The sequence below is a fragment of the Mauremys reevesii genome, linkage group 7, assembly GCF_016161935.1.
Source record: "Mauremys reevesii isolate NIE-2019 linkage group 7, ASM1616193v1, whole genome shotgun sequence".
NCBI classification, from domain to species: domain Eukaryota; kingdom Metazoa; phylum Chordata; order Testudines; family Geoemydidae; genus Mauremys; species Mauremys reevesii.
The window spans coordinates 46,952,096-46,976,792 of NC_052629.1; the positions used below are offsets into that span (position 1 = coordinate 46,952,096).

A 24,697-nucleotide genomic window follows, 5' to 3' on the forward strand; every position below is an offset into this window, starting at 1 on the left:
ATGAGTGGCACGTATAAGAGGCTTGGGGAGGCTAAGCCTCCCTAAAATAAAAAAGACTGGCCATGTAGGGGGCAAATGATGGAGGTGAGTCACCTCCCTTTGGAGGCGCGCCTGCCTGCCGCCTTTGTGCCTTGGGAGCAGGAGCACTGGAAGCTCCCTAAAAGCGGCGGTGGCGGGAGGGCACCACCATTCTGTGCCGCTCCACCCCTTCCCACCCCAGCTCCCCCTCTTCTCCTGAGGCCCTGCCTGCTGCTCGCTCCTTTCCACCCCCTCCAGTCCGTCGTTCGCCTTTAAGGCAGGGAAAAAAGGAGAGGGAATATAGATAAATGAAGATAAAAGCAAAATGAAATGACATACAAACGCCTTCCCACTTTTTTTGTGCCTTAAGGGCAATTGATGGGTGGTGGTGGGGAGCTTAGAGGAGCGAGCAGCAGGGGTGGGGCCTCAGGGAGAGGGCCAGAGTGGGCAAGCAGGGGGCACTGTCTGGGCACCTGTGCCCCCCCCCACTTCTAGGGAGCTTCTGGCACTGCTGGGTGTAGCCTCCCCAAATGAAAAACTCGCATGCCACCTATGCACAGTGGTTTTCGGTCATTTAAATCACTTTATATTTACCAAAAAAATGTATCTAAGGCCCTGATCCTGCAAAGATCTACACGTGTTTAACTTTAACCTCAGTCAGGGGCACCCCTAGATCTACATAGATTTCAGGACATCAGTATGTTAAGAGGTAGAACTCATTGCCTGCTCTAGGGGTTGAGGGGAAAGAAGAGAGATTTATTTTGTCCTCCTCAAAGTTAGGAAATTCAACAGGTGGAAACTTGTAGTGCTTCCTAACCCCTGTGCACTAAATTCTACATATTGTTAGCATATAGCCCAGTATTTGTAGTGGAAGAAAAGTAGTAGTCATTGGACGTTTCTCATAGCTTAGCAACAGTTTGTTTGGAAACAAATAAAGGGATTCCTTTTTAAATGCAAAGCCCATATTTTGGGTCATCTGGTCACTTTTAGCTATGTGTTCACTGCAACTATAGGTGTAATTTGCAAACCTGAAGCAGAGCTTTGTGTGGCTTGAAAGCTTCTCTCTCACCAACGGAAGTTGGTTCGATAAAAGATCTTACCTCACCCTTATCTCTTTAGTTAAGCCACTGTTATTCTTTCATTTTGGGGCCATGCAATCAAAGGCTATGAAATTATCTTCCAGCTCTTTATTTTAGTCCAGTTGCTCATATTTTTAATTCAATTAAAATTTAAAGCCAAATTTAAAATGACTGAAGTGCAATAGTGGAATATTTTTAAACTTTTCCAGTTACAGAAACAATTCTGTATATTCAGTATGCAGAATCCTATTTCCAGCTTTCCCTTCTTTCACTACTAGGAACATTTAAACAAAAAATTCTTTGTTTCTTTTCCTACTAACAACTCTTCCAACTTAATAAATAATCTTAAATCTTGTAATTATGCATGCGTTGTTAGTTCATTTACCCGCAGGTATTTACAATTTTTTTTATTGTAGCTATAATCAAAGTAAATTGCTAAAGATGAATAGCAAGGGCTGACTGTAGGTACTTCACATTTGATTATACAGTCTACATACAATGAGAAGTAATTATTGTGCTCAATAAGCCATTGTTCCCCATTAAACTGGATTAAATAAATTTTCCCTCACAACCTTTAATTTTGCCAAAATATATTTATTCTACAAGAACAACTAAAAATCTCTAAGCTACATTCTCAGCTATGCCAAGAGCAGCATTCACTGGAGGGGCACAGCAGTGGCTTTATACCCCTTTTCCTCTCCCCACCCCCAATCCCAGGACCAACTAATGCCTGTCAACTTCTGGCACAGTAAGAGCTGCCTCCAGCGTGCTCCAAACTGCTGGGCTGGAACTCCCCAAGGAGTCCATCTATAGCAGGGTCTATCTAGAGCACAGTGACACTCCAGACACTAAGGGCCAGGACAGGTGGTGTGGAACTGGGGTGGACAGAGCTAGATCCACTCGGAATTTACCTACATCAGAAAAACTCCAGGTAGATGGTTAAGTCCACTTTAAGGCTGTATTTTGCCACCAGAGTGGCACCAGTAACTTTAGTGGGGCAAGAATCTGGCCCTGTGCAGGGGTAATGACTTTCAGTGAAATCTAACAGTGAACCACATTCGTCCGTTAATGGGGGGTTCCGGTCTCAGAATTGTTATGTTTTTCTGCATGGGATAATCATACATAGTCTGAGCCATTCTTACAGTCCTTACTGAGACAAGACTGTCAAAGGGAGTTTTGCTTGAATAAGGACTGCATCATCAGCCCATATGGCAAGATGAGAGGATTGACACATTTGACTCAAGCAATAATTCTTCCTGACCAGTGTCTTCAAATACTGACTTACTTTATCTCCCCAAATAGCAGGCCAAAGAGCCATGCCAAAAATCCCAACTTTTGCATTGCAAGAGTTTTGTGGCAAAACCCGAGTTAAATAATATTAGCAAAGAATAACAAAGATCCACAATTTTTGCTGTCCTCTCCCTTACCTTCAAACCTACCTGCAGCAGAATGCTCTGAAGTTTGAGCACTGTATAGGAATGGGGCCTAAAGAAAACTGGAGGGGAAAACATTCTCTGCTGGGGAACGGTTTTATGCATCTGGGTGGCATTGCACCAGCTTCCTGGATCACATTTTGTCCATTTTGCAATTCCTCAATTCACAGGAGGTCTACTGTGATCTGTCATGCCCTTCCAATCAATGATCTGTCCATGACTGAATTCAAGTACAATACATTGTTACAACTCCCAATATCTACCAACATTGCCTGCCTGCAGCCCCAAATTAAACACTTACCTTTCCAAATATTAATGTGTATTTTAGTGCTTCTGAAAGGTGCCAGATTGACAGCTCTGGAGATCTTTAACAATAGACAGCAATGACAGGCCATGTCTCCCTGCTACTATCCAACCAATGTGCTTGAATCTCATTTATGTCCTGCAGAGTTCCATTTCCATGTTCATTCATTCTTTGATCTTGCTACTGAACTTGCTAATGGGGAGCCAATTAGTACCAAAGGTTGGGGTGGTATTTGTGTTGCTCACTAATCACTAAAAACAATGAGGAGTCCTTGTGGCACCTTAGAGGCTAACAAATTTATTTGGGCATAAGCTTTCATGGGATATAACCCACTTCATGAGATGCATGGAGTGGAAAATACAGTAAGCAGATGTACATATACAGCACATGAAAGATGGGAATTGCCTTACCAAGTGTGTTTGTATGTGTGTGTGTGGGGGTGAGGGGGAGTGTCAGTGCTAACTAGGCCAATTCAATTAGGATGGATGTGGCCCATTCCCAGCAGTTGACAAGAAGGTGTGAGTATCAACAGTGGGAAAATTATTTTTTGTAGTGACCCAGTCCACACTAGGTAGAGACCAGTCCACACAAGAGATCCATTTCCTGGACACTACAGTACAAATAAGCAATGGTCACATAAACACCACTCTGTACCGAAAACCTACTGACTGCTATACTTACCTACATGCCTCCAGCTTTCATCCAGAACACATCACATGATCCATTGTCTACAGCCAAGCCCTCAGATACAAGCACATTTGCTCCAATCCCTCAGACAGAGACAAATACCTACAAGATCTCTATCAGGCATTCGTAAAACTACACAACCCACCTGGAGAAGTGAAGAAACAGATTGACAGAGCCAGAAGGGTACCCAGAAGTCACCTACCACAGGCCCAACAAAGAAAGTAATAGCAAGCCACTAGCCGTCACCTACAGCCCCCAACTAAAACCTCTCCAGCGCATCGTCAAGGATCTACAACCTATCCTGAAGGATGATTCTTCACTTTCACAGACCTTGGGAGACAGGCTAGTCCTCGCTTACCGACAGTCCCCCAACCTGAAGCAAATACTCACCAGCAACTACACACCAGGCAACAGAAACACCAAACCAGGAACCAACCCCTGCAACTAACCCCATTGCCAACTCTATCTGCATATCTATTCAACAGACACCATCATAGGACCCAACCACATCAGCAACACCATCAGGGGCTTGTTCACCTGCACATCTACCAATGTGATATATGCCATCATGTGCCAGCAATGCCCCTCTGCCATGTACATTGGCCAATCTGGACAGTCTCTACGCAAAAGAATAAATGGACACAAATCAGACATCAAGAATTGTAACATTCAAAAACCAGTAGGAGAGCACTTCAATGGACACTCAATAACAGACTTAAAAGTCACCATTCTTCAACAAGAAACTGCAGAACTGGAATTAATTTGCAAACTTGAAACCATCAAATTAGGCCTGAATAAAGACTGGGAGTGGCTGGGTTACAAAAAACAATTTTCCCACTGTTGATATTCACCCTTTCTTGTCAACTGTTGAGAAGGACCACATCCACCCTAATTGAATTGGCCTCGTTAGCACTGAACCCCCCACTTGGTAAGGCAACTCCTATCTTTTCATGTGGTGTATATTTATACCTGCCTACTGTATTTTCCAATCCATGCATCTGATGAAGTGGGTTACATCCCATGAAAACTTATGCCCAAATAAATTTGTTAGTCTCTAAGGTGCCACAAGGACTCCTTGTTGTTTTTACTGATACTGACTAACACGGCTACCACTCTGAAACCTGTCACTAATCACTGTTGTTCACTGAGAAGGTACAGTTTGTCCTCTGTATCCATTTAAGTGTTGAAAGGCCTTTGGAATTCTTGTAGATGAAGCTTGCCACACAAATGTAATATATTAGAGGGAAATTACTGACTCAAAGTAATAGTAGTGGTTATTAATGGAAAAAATTATATCGGCTATTTGTCCCAAAGGCAAGACCTTTCAGCAAAAAGGCAGATGGAAATTTAGTTATTCCTCACTTTCTCCTTCCCATTTTTGGCTACTGCTGTCCTTTTCCTCTCTTCTCTAAGGGTACGTCTACACTACGGGACTATTCCGAATTTGCATAAACCGGTTTTGTAAAACAGATTTTATAAAATCGAGTGCGCGCGGCCACACTAAACACATTAAATCGGTGGTGTGCGTCCATGGTCCGAGGATAGCGTCGATTTCTGGAGCGTTGCACTGTGGGTAGCTATCCCGTAGCTATCCCATAGTTCCCGCAGCCTCCCCCGCCCCTTGGCATTTCCGGGTTGAGATCCCAGTGCCTGATGGGGCAATAATCATTGTCGCGGGTGGTTCTGGGTAAATGTCGTCAGTCACTCCTTCCTCTGGGAAAGCAACGGCAGACAAGCATTTCGCGGTTTTTTCCCCTGGATTGCCCTGGCAGATGCCATAGCATGGCAATCATGGAGCCTGTTTTGCTTTTTGTGACTGTCACCGTATGTGTACTAGATGCCACTGACAGAGGCGATTCAGCAGCGCTACACAGCAGCATGCTTTTGCTTTTGCATGATAGCAGAGATGGTTATCAGCCATACTGTACCATCTACCATACCATAAATTGGTAATAAGATGATCATGGTTACCAGTCCTTTTGCACTGTTCCATTTGCTGCTGTCATAAGTGCCCCTGGCTGCTCTTAGCCAGGGGCGCAAAAGCCAAAATTGGGAATGACTCCCTGAGTCAATCCCTCCTTTTTGGTATCTAAAAATAGAATCAGTCCTGCCTAGAATATGGGCAAGGGTACTAGATAACCGCTGTATCAGAGAACCAGAGAGCACAGCTGCTCTGTGTCAGATCCTGCAGAAATTATGAGCTGTATGCTATTCACAGGGGGTGCTCATGCAACAACCCCACCTGTTGATTCCGTTCTTCCCTCAGCCTTCCTGGGCTACCGTAGCATTGTCCCCCCACTTGTGTGATGAAGTAATAAAGAATGCAGGAATAGACACAGTGACTTGTTAGTGAGATATGAGTGGAAGGCAGCCTCCAGCTGCTATGATAGTCCAGACAGGACAGTAAGGAGTGTGTAGGAGAGGAGCCCAGCATCTCTCTGCTAGTTCAGGGGCACTTGAATCTTTTCTTTACACATGAAGGGTGGGGGCTGATGGAGCTCAGCCCCCTGTTGCTATGACGACGATGGTTATCAGCCATACTGTACCATCTACCAGGAAAAATTAGGACCAGGCGACCTTGATCGACCGGTCCCAAGCAAGTTGGTATGGTTACCAGTCCTTTTGCACTGCCCCATGTGCCAATAGGCTGATGATGAGGACTGGTACCAGTCGTATTGTACCATCAGCCAGCCATAGCGTGGGGGGAGCAAGGATGTTGGTGTTGAGTGCTGCACCATCGCGTCTATCTGCAGCATTCAGTAAAGATAGGGTGACATGTAAAAGAGTCAGAGGATTGTTTTCCCTTTCGCTTCTGGGGGTGTGTGGGGGGGGTGAGTAGATTGCCAAGCTATGCCCTGACCCACCGCGGACACTGTGTTTGACCCTAGAAGCATTTGGAGCTCAGCCAAGAATGCAAATACTTTTCGGAGGCTGCAGGAACTGTGGGATAGCTTCAGTCCTCCAGTCCATGAGTGTCCAGTAACGGTTGTGGCGTTAAATCGGTTTTACGCTCCTAAAACCGGTTTAAACGCCTAGTGTAGACCAGGCCTAAGATTGCCATCATTTACTGAAAAGAAAATGCAGTTTGGCTGAGTGGTAGGGAAGGAATGGGGTTGGGATGAACTGAGCTTCTGTATGTGTTGCTCCCCCAGCCACACCACTGGATGGCATTGAAATCTTTATATAAAAAAAGTGAAATTCTTAATTCTCTGCATAAATATGTACAGTGCAGCTACATTTATGGATACATCAGCCAAAGTCATAGGTGAATTTTTCACTGCTAAGTAGAGATAAGTGACATTTTTCGGCAAATTTGCCCAAAAATGCATTGGCCCATAGTGTCATCCAAAAAATTTGAAATTATTTTTTTTAAAGTCATAAGGTTTCATTTAAAAATTGAACTGTATTTTAAACAAAAGGGGTGACATGCCCAAAAACACAGCATTTTTTCCAGTTATGTTTCGTAATAATTTTGGATAAAAAATACTTTTTCTTTTCATTTTGGCAAGAAAAACTGAAAAAAATCAGGTTTTTTGGTTTTAAATTAACTGAAAATTTTTTGGGAGAGGGAGATTGTTTTTAGTTCAGTTCCTGAACCAAAATATCACTTACTCATTCAACTCTATTGCTAGGTTAAACCTTTGTACACAACCCATGTTGGTAGGGGTTACCATCTATTGACCGTTCAGTAACCTGTAATACATTTCTTTGCTAATGCCCAAGGACTGTGGCCCAGATCCTCAAAGAGCGTTGCCTAATTCCCATTAATTTAAATGTGGCTGGTATCCACATCACTAATGATACCTTTGTAATCAGTCCCGGCTAGAGATCGAGGAATGATCGACCTGGAGCATTGCTTGTCCATTACTAGTAATGTTTAGAGTGGTGTGTAATGCTTTTGTTTCCAGCAGTAGCTATTTAGCTGTCATTTGTGGCAGTTGTGAATTTACAAAACAAAACATACTCTTCCTTCTGCCTCTCTTAATTATCGCATCTAAATCATTACTTTAGGTTTGTGTTTAAATTTGTTACCATTAAACAATTAAAATGGAATTTTAAAGCTTCAAATAAAATTCAGATGTGACTCAGAACTTCTCAGGTTTCTAGAACATTCACAAGTGCTTGACCTGCACCTATTAGTTACCACGCAGCATATGCAGTTTGTTGCCCATGTAGAGCAACAGCTTAACAACATAAATAAAACAAAAGTTCACAGACATACGGACATCTTACAAGTACAGATGTGATTGGTTTCTAAATGATTCAGTCTTGTTGAGTCTATTCACATTGAAATTCAGGTACTTTCCCTGGAGCAGTGAACTACAATATAATTCATTAGATTAGTGGTTCTCAAACTTCATTGCATCATGACCCCCTTCTGACAACAAAAATTACTACACGACCCCAGGAGGCGGGACTGAAGCCTCAGCCCATCTGAGCACTGTCACCTGGGTGTGTGTGGGGGGGAGGGGTGCAAAGCTCAAGCCTCACTAACCCATGCGGGGTGGGGGGGGCGCAAAGCCCAAGCCCAGGGCTTCAGCCCCAAGCGATGGGGCTTGAGCTTTTGCCCTGGGCCCCACAAGTCTAACACCAGCCCTGCTGACCCCATTAAACAGGGTCATGACCTACTTTGGGGTCCCGACCCATGGTTTGAGAACACCCACATTAGATGACAGTTTTGTGTGCTTACCATGTGTTCATTGAGATCATTGTAATTGCACATTATCTGCTGATTTTGATAATATTCTAGTTGTCGTTCTGCCAGATCAACCCGCTGCAACAGATTCTCAATGAAGTGTTGGAGCTTGGCTTTCCCATGGACCTCTTTCTCAGCTGCCTCTTCCAGGAAGTGGTTAAAAGTAACAACCTCTCTGTAAGACAAAAGTGTTTGAAATATAGCAACATCAAAGTATTGGAAAGAGTCCTGGCTTTGTAGTTGTTGTAATTGTTGCTAAGAAACAGCAATGGAAAGGGGATTCTCACCTGTATTGTCGAAATCTCCTACCAATGCCTTTGTGTTTATTGCCATATTTCTCTTTTTTTTCTGGTTATGTAAATGACAGGAAATAAGAAAAATAGACAGACTTGGAAAATCTATAGGATTAGGAAAGCCTCTCCAAGAAATTCCTTGTTTTCCTGCTAGCAGTCCTGGAGGTGCAGGCTACCCCACAAAGGGTAGGAAGGTTGCCCTGCTATGCCACATACCCCTGTGCACTGCTTAAGGGGTGGCACAGCTGCTGTGCTTCCCAAGAACTTACTAAAACACAGTGGCCTCCTGGAGCTTCTTCTGGGCCAGGATGGTGCACAGAATATCCCCTGCTCAGAGCTGTGCCTTAAAATAAAAACATGCAAATATGGGATAGATTTAGTAAAATGTGATTCAGACAACTTCCTTCCTTAAATGGAAATTCCACCTCAGAAGCTCTTGACGAATTCATCTCGTAAGCTCCTTGCCAACAGCACTAAAATCACTCATATGTCTGTTGCATCCAGGGAAGAAACTTGCACTCATACTGAGCAATATGAAAGGCCAACACATGGTAGATGAGGATCTCCCATATAACCTCAGAAATAACCTTCATCGCCAACTGTGGTGGCTGGAGATATTTTGTAAAAGCAACATTTAATACATTCCAAAATTGACACTTCCTTAATGTTTAATTGCAAGCGTGGTGCCATTTTCCCTGTTTACATACACACTAGTTTGACACTTAACCCTGAAATATGACTAGAAATGAAAAGAAACCTAAAACTTCTCATCCTATCCTGTAAATTAAATTAAAGAAACAATTTTATGATTCCCAAATACCTTTATTTTAAAACATCAGCTCTTCACTAATCAACAGAGCCACTGTTGGCAGGCCCCTTAAATTGTATTTTGGCTTGATCATTACAAAGGGCACAATAGGGCAGAATAAGACTGTTGTGCTCCAGACAAAGTGTGAGCAAGGCTAAGTAAAACAGCCCAAGGCATTATCCCTCTATGCTGCCATGCTAAGGAAAGGGGCAGGGTGAAGAGTGAGGGTACGTCTACACTACGGGACTATTCCGAATTTGCATAAACCGGTTTTGTAAAACAGATTTTATAAACCACACTAAACACATTAAATCGGTGGTGCGATTTCTGGAGCGTTGCACTGTGGGTATCTATCCGCTATCCCATAGTTCTTGGAACTTCGGGTTGAGATCCCAGTGCCTGATGGGGCAAAAATCATTGTCGCGGTGTTTCTGGGTAAATGTCGTCAGTCACCCTTCGTCTGGGAAAGCAACGGCAGACAAGCATTCCCTGGATTGCCCTGGCAGATGCCATAGCATGGCAATCATGGAGCTTGTTTGTGACTCTCACCATGTGTACTACTAGATGCCACAGAGGGCGATTAAGCAGCGCTACACAGAAGCATGCTTTTGCTTTTGCATGACAGCAGAGATGGTTACTAGCCATATTGCACCATCCAAACCCTTCCATAAATTGGAACTGAGGATGATCATGGCTACCAGTCCTTTTGTACCATTTGCTGCTAGTGCTGCACCTTCCATCGTTTTGTACCATTAGCTTGGCTGATCAGCCAGTTGGGAATGACTCCTGAGTCAATCCATCTAAAAATAGAATCAGTGCTGCCTAATATAGGCAAGTGTGCTAGAGAACCACCGTATCATAGAACCAGAGAGCACAGCTGCTCTGTGTCAGAGCCTGCAGAAATTATGATCTGTATGCTATTCCAGGGGGTGCTCCTGTAAAAACCCCCATCTGTTGATTCCGTTCTTCCCCAGCCTTTCTGCATTGTCCCCACTTGTGTGATGAATTAATAAAGAATGCAGGAATAAGACACACTGACTTGTTAGTGAGAAATGAGTGGAAGGCAGCCTCCAGCTGCTATGATAGTCCAGACAGGACATAAAGCAGTGTGTAGGAGAAGAAGCCCAGCATCCCACTGCTAGTCCAGGGCAACTGAATCTTCTTTTACACATGAAGGGGGGGGGCTGATGGAGCTCAGCCCCTGTTGCTATGATGAGGATGGTTACCAGCCATATTGCACCATCCATCCACCAGAAAAAGTCCTTTTGTACCATCAGCTGAGGCTGATGATGAGGATGGATTTCCATCTTCGATCAGCTGATGCTGATGATGAGGATGGATTGCCATTCTATCTGCAGCATTCAGTAAAGATAGGTGACATGTAAAAAGTCAGAGGATTGTTTTACACTGTGTTTGACAGGCTGCAGGAACTGCGCTGAGTCCCTGCTATGGCGCCTGTCTGAGATTTTAAAAGGATTCTGAATTTCATCTTCTGTAACGGAGCGCTGATACTCCACACTGGGCAAACAGGAAATATTCAAAAGTTCGCGGGCTTTTCCTGTTTACCTGACCACTGCATCGAGTTCAGCAGGCCTGAGCTGGTTAAGTGCAATTCTGAGCATGTCAGATTTGCCCCTAATCACGAAGTGCTAGATAAACTGAGGTTACTGGTATGCAAATACAACCATGTTTTAGTTTCATTCAAAACACAGAATATGGGAGGGGGGAAATCAGTGTTTAGTAAATTAAAAAAGGACAAAACTGGCCAGGGAAAAATGTAGTCTGAGATGAGAACGCTATAAACAGTGGCTAAAAAGAAAAACATTATAGTGGTGATGACCTTCTAAAGCCCTGTTCTTCGTCAGCACTCAGAAGTTTCTTTTCACATTTCATCTAAATTTATCTAAACTTTTTTAATACCACATAGTTGTATGTAGATAATAATAGTGTCCTTACAGTTTTTCTGCCTAACAAACCATGAACTGAATCTGTCTCATGAGTAGTTTCAGGCACAAGCAAACGACTATGGAATCTTTACATGCAGAATTTGATTTTCCTCTGGATTTTGCTGTAAACAATACCAGAATGCACTAAAAACCTCTCTAATCTAGCAGGAGTGGAAGGTGCTCCAAGAATGGTTGTTTAAAGGCACACACAAAGGCTTTGTCTTTCATCCCAGCTCCTGTTAGGGTATTTACTTACACATAGTCTAGATTTTGCTAGAGACAAGCAAGAATGAGATAATGGGAACCTTATTTCTTAAACTGTCTACTGGGTAATACCAGCTTTATGGCTATATATGGTTTCTGTTACTATCAGCTTGCTCCAGAATAACATGAGGTTTTCTACAAACAGGTAAAAAGCACAGATCAGAGTTTAGGAGAATGCTGACACTAAAACCAAGATGAATTTTAGCGCTTGACTCTCCTCTCACTAACTCACTTACATCATTGTAACTTCTTTGACTTCCATGAAATTACTCTGGATTTATACTGATGCAAGAGCAAATAGAGGCCCTTAGGAATCTTACACTCATACAGGGACTTTTGATTTGCTGTCTAGGTGTGTCAGAGGAAATGTTTTACTTTTTTTACAAACAAAAAAAAAATCTGTCTTACAATGTTACTCTTCCCAGAAATGATCTAATGAATGTCTGCCCACATGTTATTGCACAGATTACAGGATGCAATGTTTTGCAACCAACTTTACGAAAATAATAATGAATTTGCATTAACAAACAAAGTGCCTTGTCATTTCCTACATACCCTACTATTTAATAGGGGACAGGAAACTCAGATGTGGAAACTTGCAGTTTGCTATACCGTAGGCCTGAGATTTAACTCACCCCATACTAAACCAACCTTGGGTGAAACTCTGGGATTTCACCATTCAAATTAAGGGGGGGAAATGCTCCACTGCCGCATTAAAGGGGGGGAAATGCTCCACTGCTGCATTAAAGGGGGGGAAATGTTCCCCCACCTCAGGAATGCCCCTAACAAGAGTTATAACACCAAGGGTTGTAAAGTAGAGAGACCCAGGTGCTGAGAAGTTTAGGGAGGAAACAGAAAGAATTGGTAAAATAGATACGATAAGCTCTGACCAGTGAATTTATGCTGACCATCTGCACAGACAAAGAAGGTCATAAGTTACAATTTGGCATGAGAGAGAAAATATAAAAAGTTGATCAGGGAGGAGAAAACATAGATGCCAGTGTGTGATTGGTTAAATTTGGTTACGTAGGGGTACTGACTAATGTGATAGGTTTAGTAAAGTTAAAGGAGGTAGCTAGTTTTACCTATATGATGTAACCAAAACAACAAAAAAGCTCTTTGGGAACCATCTCTGGATTGGTATTTAACATCAAGCTGCTAGAACTCTGACCCCTCTGCATGACCACGATGTGTAGAGGCATCGCCGGAACCCTGGACGAGAGGATCCTGACTAGCCATCAGGTGAATTTTGTCTGTATATTGGGAGTGGTGAGCATAAGAGATTTGCTTGGTATGTGTATTCTATGTGTGTTGCTAATGAATAGATGTTTAGAGCACAGCTGTGTAAGGCTCTCTCAGTGGGAAAAGGTCCTGTAAAGCCCCAAGCCCCGAGGAAAAGGGCAGGTACTTAAATTGACCAGGTTTCTTCCTGAGCCCCAGGGGTAAGGATAGGTGCCTTACACCCCGAGCTCTTGGAAGGGAAAGGGTGGGGGGGGGCCCTAAAGTGATTGGGTCACACCTTGAGCGTATATAAGGTATCGGTGGGCTGCCCTGGATTTCTTTGTGGGTAACAATCCATTACTCTTTGCTGAGGAGAGAAGCAGATAGTTGGTTTCCCTTCCCCCAGAAACAGCAGGAGGATCAGCTACTGAACCAGCCAATTTAAAACAATAAGAAGCTACTACTTTCTGAAGTACATAGTCATCCTGGTGGGATTCAATGCGACAGCATGTCAAGGGTTGAATAATTGGCAGTTGCTGTAAGATGGGCTGGATAATTTAATGAATACTAATGATATTTGTACCTATTCCAGGAAAGATCATTAAAAGGAAACAATCTCCTTTTCTAGGGTGTGAATGGATCACCTGCAGAGGGCAGAAAGTAATTTCCCCTTCCTTCACATCCATAGTTGGCTAGATATATTATGTAAGGGATTGATTTTCTTTGGAAGATCGAGATCCCTGTCAAAGGCAGGACACCAAGCTAGATGGTCTGATTGAGGATGGTAAATCCTGTGCTTTTTAGTGTAGATTCATCCAAGCAGTTTATTAATGTGCCTTTAATGACTGTACTATCAACTAATTTTCTCCCTACAGAAGTGAGCCTCCCCCCTCTATAGCTCCCAGGGTAGGTTTTACTCTTTTTAAAGATAGGCACCACAGTAGCAATTCTCTGATCCTCAGGCACTGCTCCTGTTCTGTTCAGGTACATTACATACTTGTTAGTAGCTCTGCTATCTTATAATTATTATATTTTGTACTTCCTTTAAAAACAACATCAAGCCCTGAGGATCTGCTGCTATTAAGTTTCTTTAGTTGTTCCAACCCTCTTCCTTAGAGACATCTTTCTTTCTGCCATTGCTATGCCTTGATTACCTAGGAGTTGTTCATTGGGGAATTTTTTCCCTCATCATCCATACTAGAGAAGACTGATTCAACAAACTATTTAACTTCACCACAGCTACATTATCTTTTAAATTATCTCCTTCACTCCAGGCAGTTTGCATGGTCTTACTCACAGGCATATATATATATATGACCTTCTTGCTTCAGATCTATTTTTTATAATATATAGGCATATATACAGGCATATATATATATATATATATATATAGCTATGTGCTCTTTATTTTTTCTCTCTTTAGTTCCCATTCACACCTTGCCTATGCTAGCTAATTTGGATTTTGTTAATATTACCTACACTGAATTTCCCCATTTTGCTATTTTCACTTCTTTGCTTCACAGAAAAACCGACACTCACTATGGTATGGTCAGATGCTGCTCCTAATGAAGTCAGCGGCATCCTCCCCATTTTGGGGCCCTCTGTTTAGAGGGACAGAATGGAGAATACACACAATATACCAAAGCAAGACAGTTGTGACCAATGTCCTCACAAACTAGCCTCTTCAGCAGACTCAAGGTGAAGTGGGAAACATTTGATAAGGGCTGCCTCAAAGCTGGGGCACTGTACCTTCAAAAGAGAACTCCTTTAGGTCATGCTAGCTATGCTACACCCTGTGTACTCTCCTAATATTTCTAAACAGACTCTCTAGGGTTATTAAACCCATCTGAACCCCATCATTTTCAACATTAACCCCTTCCTCACCTCCTCCAAATGTAATCTGTTGGCTCTCCTTTCCATAGTCATTCAGCCTAAGGATTTCTACCTTTTGTTTCTTCAAAAATACCTCATTTATCTGCTATCACTTAAAATAATGCCTTAAAATATATAGAGCATAAGATCCTGAGCCCTGTTTGGACACCTTCCAAGCAGTGATGGCTTTATTCAGTGGAGCTCAGAATCTCTATGGACTTATTCACAGAGGCTGGTCCCTCCAAACCAGCATAAGCCCTGGTAAGCAAGGAGTCACAAAACATAGCTGGGAAAAGGTCAGAAGAGTGAATCTCACCTATGTTTAGCCTATGGATTTCACGCTGGTCCTGCAAGATCATTTGAATCAACACTTTGGTTTCTTGTTTCCTTGAGCCCTCTTGGTGTTAAGATTGTGGACGTTTGTAGATATCTTGAGTATCTAAAATATTTTCAGTTTGTAACTAATTATATGCTTTTATAGAGACAGAGGTAGGGTTTGGGTGTAACTCTAAGGGTGAAGATATTTCTCATTACTTAAACTATGCACAGGAAGAGAGAATAGATTCTGTCAGCCATCTGGATTGAACCTTCCAACAGATTCTGAGAATATGGTGTATTATTTACAGGCAATTGCAACAGTATCCTCTCCTCCAGTAAACATTTTAAATGAAGAAAAATGGAGAAAAATACTAAGATAGTTACTAAGATTTGGAGTCAAAACCCTAAATTACAGTTTTGAACAATTTTGTCCAAACCTCCCCCGTCAAGCTGTTTTAAGACATGGAATGTTGCTAATTTATGATACAGCAAGCTTTATTTTGTAGTTCTTTGGTTGGTAAAGTACCATATAAATATTGAGGCCTAGTTAGAAATTAAGGTTGCTGTCCTGATGGTATTTCATCAGCCCAGTAAGTATTATCACCTTAAGGCTGGTTGGCCCTACTAATTACTATACTTACAGACAATGCAAAGACTGTTTGTCTTTGATGAAAATAATCAGAAGCACATTCCACTGTGTACTTTAAAAAAGCATGAGTTGCGCTGGTCTCTGTCTGATTGTGAACCTCGTATTCCCATTGAGTAGTTATTTGCATCAGTAGTTCCATTGACTCACCAGGGTGAGTCAGGAGGGTCTCCATTTGGCCCTAAGGTGTCACTCATTGACAAAAAAACCTCTTCTGTGACCCTAAATGATTGATTGGCGATCCCTCGATTCAAGGATGATCTCCACCATGGATTTACATATGGGTCCTGAGATGACTCAGGGGTCTGACCCTGGAACCGCAAATCTGCCCGCAGTAGATAGACATTTTGTGGCAAGTCAGCAGCCTGCTGGGAGAAAGTTATTTCTTTTTCCTTCCTCCTCTCTCTTTTTTCAGCTTTGAGGGCAAAGCACTTCTCCTTAAAGTGGGCCACTGCCTCGTGGAGATATGGTGCCATTGGGGTCGGTTGGTAGCTTGCTCTTCCCAGCTTGCGTGAGCTGAGAGAAGAGGACTTGTTTTGGGGGCTAAGAGTCTGTCATCTGCATGTAATGTCCAGCCCAGCGTAGTTGGTGCATGAGGATCATTGCTTCAATGCTGGTGACATTTGCTTAAACAAGGATGCGAGCGCTAATGCAGTGATCTTGCCACTTGACATGAAGGATCTTCCAGAGGCATTGTTTGTGGTGCCTCTCCAGACTCTTGAGGTGCTGTCGATAGGTCACCCAGGTTTCGCATCCATAGAGGAGTGTAGGAACAACAATTGTCTTATAGACTGGATCTTGGTATCACTGGTCTACAATTTTTGAGAAGTCGTCTGCTTCAGAGATAAAATGTGCTATTTATTATGTATTTTGATGTGCTGAATTCAAATATGACAATTAAAACAACTGGCTACTGTTTCTAAGATATTTAAGTTTTTACATTTTATGTCTATGTATATTGTGTAGATAGTAGAGTTTTAATCATAAATTGTAAACCTAGGTCTTTTCATGTGTTTATGGTTGCTTTACATGATAATATTTCACCTGTCCTGTTTATGTAACACTTTAAAAATCAGCAAAAGGGTTATATAACTAAAATTTATTATGAAACAAAAGGCAAAAAACTATTATGTACATAGTTAAGTCCTATTCAGTGTCTACTCGGCGCTTCTTGGCTTGTCTCTTGTATTCATTAAATGGAGCATCTCTTGTCACTGTCCAGCATAGTCTGCAAGCATTGATGGGCTCCATTTGCCCTGATAGCGTTTCTCCATTGTTGCAATGTCCTGGTGAAATCGCTCACCGTGCTCGTCGCTCACTGCTCCGCAGTTTGGTGGGAAAAAAAAAACTAGATGAGAGTGCAAAAAATGTATCTTTAGTGACATATTGCAACCAAGGCTTTTGTATGCCTTGAGGAGGTTTTCCACCAACAACCTGTAGTTGTCTGCCTTGTTGTTTCCGAGAAAATTTATTGCCACTAACTGGAAGGCTTTCCATGCCATCTTTTCCTTGCCACGCAGTGCATGGTCAAATGCATCATCTCGAAGAAGTTCACGAATCTGAGGACCAACAAAGACACTTTCCTTTATCTTAGCTTCACTTAACCTTGGAAATTTTCCACGGAGGTACTTGAAAGCTGCTTGTGTTTTGTCAATGGCCTTGACAAAGTTCTTCATCAGATCCAGCTTAATGTGTAAGGGTGGTAACAAAATCTTCCTTGATTCAACATGTGTATGACACAATACCAGCTTCAGATTGCATCATTCATTGTTTTGTAAGCAAGTACTGTCCAAACCCAGTCACAGATTTATTCATAGATCCAGTCAAAGATGTATTTTAGTCATTTCTGGTTTAAATTGAGATCCCTTCCCTTTATAACTCACTTATCCTCCGCTATTCCCAAGTTAAGGGTCGGATATACTGACCCAATAGCATATCTTGAAAACTAGAGCCAATCAACAATTTTAAGCATCACTTTCATTCTCAGTGACCCAGAATTAATAAAGTTGGACTACATTTATTTCAGAAGCATTTTGCCTGTAGAGCAGTGTATCCTGCCGTAGGTCACGGTCCGTGAAAATGCGTCGGAGCAATTTTCCAAAGGAAGCACTTACACACTGGATCCTGTGCTGGATCTCACTGTTGATTTTTGCGTTTTGAAAAAGTTTGCTACTGAGCTAGCAAAAGTGCTCAACTGTCTCCAAAGTCTGACCCTCAACAGCAGGATTTGTGGTGGGTCATGTGCAAGGCCTGAAGCAGGCTGATAGAGCACTTTAGTCTTCTCAATATTGAGTGAGAGTCCTAGGCTTTGGTGAGCTTGTGCATGAAAATCCAGTATGGACTGAAGGTCATTCTCAGTTTGCGCAAGGATGACACAATCATCAGCATACTGAATATCAGTAACGGACCCACTGAAGACTTCAGACGTCGAGTGGAGATGTCAAAGATTAAAGAGCTGCCCATCCATTCTGTATTGAATGTCAACTCCACTGGGGAGTTGGTGAGCTTTAACAAGGACCAAAATGACTGCTAAGTAGTCGGAAAACAGGGCTGGGGCAACAACGTGTCTTTGCTTAACCCCAGTTTTGATAACAAAAGGTTCCATCTCAAGGCCATTACAGAGAACTGTGGCAGTCATCTGATTATGTAGAAGCCTTAGGACCTTAATAAATTTTGGAGGGCAGCCAGATCTGGCCAGCACCTTCCACAGGGCTTTGCAATTGACAGAGTCAAAGGCCTTTGTCAAATCGATGAAAGTCATGTACAGGTCCTGATTTTGCTCCCAAGATTTTTCCTGGATTTGGCAGGCAACAAAGATCATGTCAGTTGTCCCATGGGATGGTCTAAAACTGCACTGAGATTTGGCCAATATTTCCTCAACAAAAGGAAGTAATCAGTTTAAGAGGATATGGGCAAAAATTTTCCCTCCTGTAGATAGCAAGGCAATGCCTTGATAGTTTCCACATCCTAAGTGGCCCTAAATGTACACCAATGATAAGCATTAACTAACTGAAGGAAATTTTTCAAAGGTACCAAGGAAAGGTAGGCACCCAATTCCCATTGACTTTCAATGTGGTGCCCAACTCCCCCTTCAAGTTTCTGTGAAATTTTGACACAAATGGCTTCAGTTGAAGACCTCCAGTATTCTGAATCCCCTTTCTGTTCTCTATGCAAGTGGATGTGACCATGGCTCTGCTCTTTCCCTTTGCCCTCCGGGCATCCCAAGAGGTGCACAGAAGGAATAGGATATGTACTCCAGAGAGCCACTCACCACAGCTGTGTCAGTTTGCTACTTAGGGGCATAAGGGAACAGCTCTGTGAACTGCTGTGGAAAAACAAGTCACAATCTGGCCCCAAGGCCTACTCTTCATGGGAAAGTGGAATAAACTGTTCCACAATAGCTCCCTATGTGGACACACTTTTCCAGAGTTAAAGTGAGTTTTATTCCAGAATAAGGACTCTACATTGAGAGTAAGAAACTAACAATATGGAAGGTAGGTGATAGAGGGAAGTCAATGGAAGTTTTGTCTAAGTACTGGAAGTTTGGCCTTTAATAAGTGTCCTTATATCTTGCTCTTATACTAAAGCCAGAGAACATAGAAAGACCAAACAGACAAAACAAAAAGAAAATGCCAGTAGAAATTCCAGATTTTGGATTAAAATCAGCACTTTTTTTCTGTAAAGGGAGAGTTCCTCCCAATTATGTATTGTCCTTAGTCATAACAATGATCAAGGCAGAGAGAACTACTTAGGCCCAGGTCTCTAATCTCTTAAATATTTCTCAGGCCTTGTCTACACTACAAGACTATTTCGAATCTACTTAAGTCGAATTTGTGGATTCGACCTTATGAAGTCGAATTTGTGTATCCACACTAAATACACTAATTCAAACTTCTGAGTCCACATTAAGGGAGCTGGCGTCGACTTTGGAAGCGGTGCACTGTGGGAAGCTATCCCACAGTTCCCGCAGTCCCCGCTGCCCATTGGAATGCTGGGTAGAGCTCGCAATGCCTGCTGGGGGAAAAAATGTGTCGAGGGTGGTTTTGGGTTACTGTCGTCATTGAACCGTCAATCACGCCCTCCCTCCCTGAAAGCGCCGGCGGGAAATCTGTCCGCGCCCTTGTCTGGTCGGTTACAGCGCGGACGCCACAGCACTGCGAGCATGGAGCCCGCTGCGATCATCGCTGCACTTATGGCCGTTGTCAACTCCTCGCACCTTATCGTCCACCTCTTCCACAGTCAGATGCTGAGAAATCGGGCGAGAGGCTCTGAGGAGAGTGGTGCAGACCTCTCACAAAGCAGCGCCGTGGAGATCATGGTGGCAATGGGTCAAGTTCATGGTGTGGAGCAGCGATTCTGGGCAAACAAGCACGGACTGGTGGGACCGCATAGTGCTGCAGGTCTGGGATGACACAAAGTGGCTGCGAAACTTCAGGATGCGTAAGGGCACTTTCCTTGAACTGTGTGACTTGCTGTCCCCTGCCCTGAAGCGCCAGGACACACGCATGCGAGCAGCCCTGAGTGTGCATAAGCGAGTGGCCATAGCTCTCTGGAAACTAGCAACGCCAGACAGCTACCGGTCAGTAGCGAACCACTTTGGCGTGGGCAAATCTACCGTGGGGGTTGCTGTCATTCAAGTAGCCCACGCAATCGTTGAGCAACTGCTCTCAAAGGTAGTGACTCGGAAATGTCCAGGTCATCATAGATGGCCGCGCGATGGGATTCCCAAACTGCGGTGGGGCTATAGATGGGACTCACATCCCTATCCTGGCACCAGCCCACCAGGCCAGCGAGTACATTAACCGAAAGGGCTACTTTTCAATGGTGCTGCAAGCTCTGGTGGACCATAGGGGACGTTTTACCAACATCTTCGTCGGGTGGGCGGGCAAGGTTCATGACGCGTGTGTTCAGGAACTCTGGTCTGTTCAAACGCCTCCAGGCGGGTACTTTCTTCCCAGACCACAAAATAACGGTTGGGGATGTGCAGATGCCTACAGTGATCCTCGGGGACCCGGCCTACCCGCTAATGCCCTGGCTCATGAAGCCCTATACAGGCGCCTTGGACAGTGAGAAGGAACTCTTCAACTACCGGCTGAGCAAGTGCAGAATGGTGGTGGAGTGTGCTGGACGTCTCAAGGGAGATGGCGGAGCTTACTGACTCGCTCGGACATCAGCGAAAGAATATCCCGTAGTTATTGCTGCTTGCTGTGTGCTCCACAATCTCTGTGAGAGCAAAGCATTGGGAGGTTGAGGCAAATCGCCTGGCTGCTGTTTACGATCAGCCAGATACCCGTGCCGAGAGAATATCCCAGCGGGAAGCGATGTGCATCCGGGAGGCTTTGAAAGCTAGTTTCCTCGCAGAGCAGGGTAACCTGTGACTGTCCACTTGATTTTAAGAGAGCCTGATCATGGGCCTGTGTCCGTATGTGTCGAGTTAGATCTGAGCTCACAAACCCGGTTCTCCAAGTTTCCCCCACTTCCAAAGCACGTTTTAAAACTAAGGAAATGTTACAGTAATTAATAATAAATCTTTCATTGACTTTGCATTTCTGTTTCTTGGTTGAAACATGGAAGCATACTGTGCTGGGTTCGGTGTGCACTGATGTACAGACCGCTTGTCCAAAACAGGACGGACAGCCTCCTGCTCCTACATAGGTCTGTGGGGTGGGGGACGGTTTACGGTGGTTGTGCATGTAGGGGTGGGTTTGCAGGAATGGGTGGGTTTGCAGGAAGGGGCGAGGGGTGCCGTCTTTGGATAGGGGTTTGCATGACGGCTGTGGGCTGTGGATTTGGGCGTTGGAAGGGGTGAGGGGTGTGGGGGAAGGGTGAGTATCTGTCCCTGGATGAGGGCTCTTTTTGGGGCTCAGGGCAGCGGGGAGGATTGTGGCTACAGTCGAAGTGCATGTTAAGGGAAGCCTGCCTTTACATTCGGGGATGGCAGGCACCAGGACCCTGGACAAGCATACACATCAACGAAGACCGGGGCAGCATACACCACACAGACTGACCCTGGTGCCTAGTGACTGCAGTCTGTGTGTGCCCTGCAGTTGACCCTGCCCCCAAGTCTGTACCATGGTACTGTGGGCTATGCACTGCAATTACAATTCCCCCCACACACACACACAAAGTCTTCTGACACGAGAAACGTGATGGAAACAGTGAGTAACAGCAAACCGCTTTTAATAATGTAGTATACAGTGGGGGGTTGAAACTTGGAGTTGGGACTGGGTGATGCTGTAAGGAAAGAACTTGTACAAATTTACAGCGCGAGAGGTGTCTTGAACATTAGCGCTCTGCTGCGGTGCAGTGACAGTTCTCACGGCCCCTACCGCCCCTCCTTCTTGTAACTTTGGGTGAGGGGGGGACAGGACTTCTTGGCGTTGGAGGGCGGTTGCAGATGCAGTGCAGGGGGGCTCTCTCCTCCTGCCTGCGGTCCTGCAGAACATCTACAAGGCGCCGGAGCGTGTCCATTTGCTCCCTCATTAGACCAAGCAGCGTTTGAGTCGCCTGCTGGTCTTCCTGCCGCCACCTATCCTCCCGTTCGATGTGTGTGCGATGCTGCTGACACAGGGTCTCCCTCCACTGTCTCTGCTCTGCCGCCTCTGCTCTGGAGCAGGCCATCAGTTCCTGGAACATGTCGTCCCTAGTCTTTTTCTTTCGCCGTCTAATCTGAGCCAGCCTCGAGGGGGATGCTGGGGCAGTCCGGGAAAGAGCCGAAGCTGTGTGATGCGAAAAAGTAGGTGATTTCCTTGAACACATAAATGTTTGCCAACAGTGAACACAGTCTAGTCAGTTTCAGTGAACAAGACCATACAGGGCACCAAGTCTCAGGAGATCTCAGAACTAGTTCGAGATTTCGGAATACGCTCTCATTGGCGGCGCCATTGCACTGGAGAGCGCACAAGCGAGGAAAGACAGCTGCATCCCTCTTGCACAAAGTCCTGGTAAGCCTTACAGTACATACTGCTTATCAGTTAGTGGATAGCTGTGCTTTCCTGCTAAAAGCAATGTGCAAAGCAGAGAGGATGAGCCTTTTGCAGCCCCTCCCGCCAGTGCACGGGAACGATCAATGGATGGTTGTTCTCTGTGGCCTCTAGCACGTGGCTGTTAGGCGAGGGTCATTGTTATGCAACCTAATTTTAAACCATTAACAATAGTAACACTACACTAATTGCCCTACTTAGATGCAGTATTTGCAGAACGAGATCACCCTGAGGTGGGTCACTCGTGCCCAGAAAGACAGGATGTTCTGCACAGACCAGGACCATATGCAGCAATGCTAGTAGAGGCAATGCTTCCTCTCTATATTCGGATGTCCTGGCGTGGAAGAGTCTGCTTCCACGGAGCGCCCAACAAGGCACCTCTTCAGGAACTGAATGACACCTTCGTGGAATTGTCGATAGAGGATTATTATTCTATCCCCATTTGTGGGGACCTTCTTTTCATATAGTTTAATATTTAGAATTTTGTAAATACTGTTTCTATTTTTTCTATAACAATGTTATAAAAATAAATGTTTATACGTGTGTAGCACTTACTGCCTGATCCTTCCCCTGATTCTGAGTCCGGGTTAACGGCAGGGAAGGGTTGGTAGGGGATCTCTGTGAGGGTGATGAAGAGATCCTGGCTGTCAGGGAAAGCGGGAGTGTGTTCGCTGTTGCCTGCGCCGTCCTCAAAAGACCCTTCCTCATCTTCCCCATTGGCGAACATCGAGGAGGAACTGTCCCGGTACACTATTCCGTCCTCGGAGTCCACCGTCACTGGTGGGGCAGTTGTGGCAGACCCACCTAGAATGGCATGCAGTGCCTCGTAGAAGCGGCATGTCTGGGGCTGTGCTCCGGAGCGTCCGTTTGCCGCTCTGACTTTTTGATACCCTTGTCTTAGGTCCTTGACTTTCACGCAGCACTGCATCGCATCCCGGCTGTATCCTTTGTCTTTCATGGCTTTAGAGACCTTCTCGAAGGTCTTCGCATTCCGCTTGCTGGAGCGCAGCTCCGAGAGCACAGACTCCTCGCCCCACACAGCGCTCAGATCCATGACTTCCCGGTCAGTCCATGCTGGGGACCTCTTTCTATTCTGGGATTGCCCGGACTCCTCTGCTGGAGAGCTCTGCATCGTTGCAGGTGCTGCAGAGCTCGCCCCGATGTGCAACCAGGACGTCAGATTCAAAGTGCCCAGACAGGAAAATGAATTCAAATTTTCGCGGGTCATTTCCTGTGTGGCTGGCCAGAGAATCCAAGCTCGGACTGCTGTCCAGAGCGTCAACAGAGTGGTGCAGTGTGGGATAGCTCCCGGAGCTACTAAGTTCGATTAGCATCCACACCAAGCCTAATTCGAGCTAGCCATGTCGAATTTAGCGTTACTCCACCTGCCGGGTGAACTAAAGAGCCCTCTAGTTCGAATTAAATGGCTTCCTGGTGTGGACGGTTGAGCGGTTAGTTCGAATTAACGCTGCTAAATTCGAATTAAAGTCCTAGTGTAGACCAGGCCTCACATACTAAAATTTAGGGGTGCACAAATGTCCCCTGGCCTTGCATGCTTACTCTGTTTAGGTTTATTAAAATCAAACCCCTTTTGCTTGATTTTTTTTTCTCACCATACCAATAAATCCCCTTATTTTCCAGAAACAAGCCTCTAGATGCCCTCTTGAACTCATAATTGCTCTTAGCTGCAGTGATCTAACTGGTAGTTTAAAATGTATTCCCTTTGTGCAGGTTTCCGTGGTATTCTGAAGCTCACAGTATTCACTCTGACTCTCGCTCTCCTTCATCAAACATTGAGTATTTCCTTTCTGCCCACATTTTCCAATTAACTCTGAAATTTGCTCAAGGGCTCCACTCACAGCTTAATCCCACAACCTTTACTCATCTGCGTGGTCTCAGTCATGGGTCAGATTGAGGTGGCTCAGTGACCTGAGTTATCTTTGACTGTATCTAGTGTTCTAGAGTATTAAACTTTCTTTTGCAAAATAGAAACAGAAATCTCTGGCATTCTTCTTTGAGTGATGTCCCTGGGGGTGTTGCTCTTCAGGTGTCTGCCTGAGGGGTCATATACACACACCAGTTGTGCCACTTGAAGTATATTGGTATAGGTAAGCAGTCCAGCCCCCCTA

At 44.4% G+C, this 24,697-nt stretch overlaps 1 protein-coding gene across 1 annotated transcript in view; it reads right to left on the bottom strand.

The window, feature by feature from the left end:
- ZNF365 (zinc finger protein 365) overlaps positions 1-24,697 on the bottom strand; it is a 35,738-nt gene that overhangs the window by 5,293 nt on the left and 5,748 nt on the right. The window contains exon 3 of the mRNA XM_039481754.1: positions 8,212-8,392. Coding sequence (XP_039337688.1) covers positions 8,212-8,392 — 181 coding nt within the window. The remainder of the gene's footprint in view (positions 1-8,211; positions 8,393-24,697) is intronic.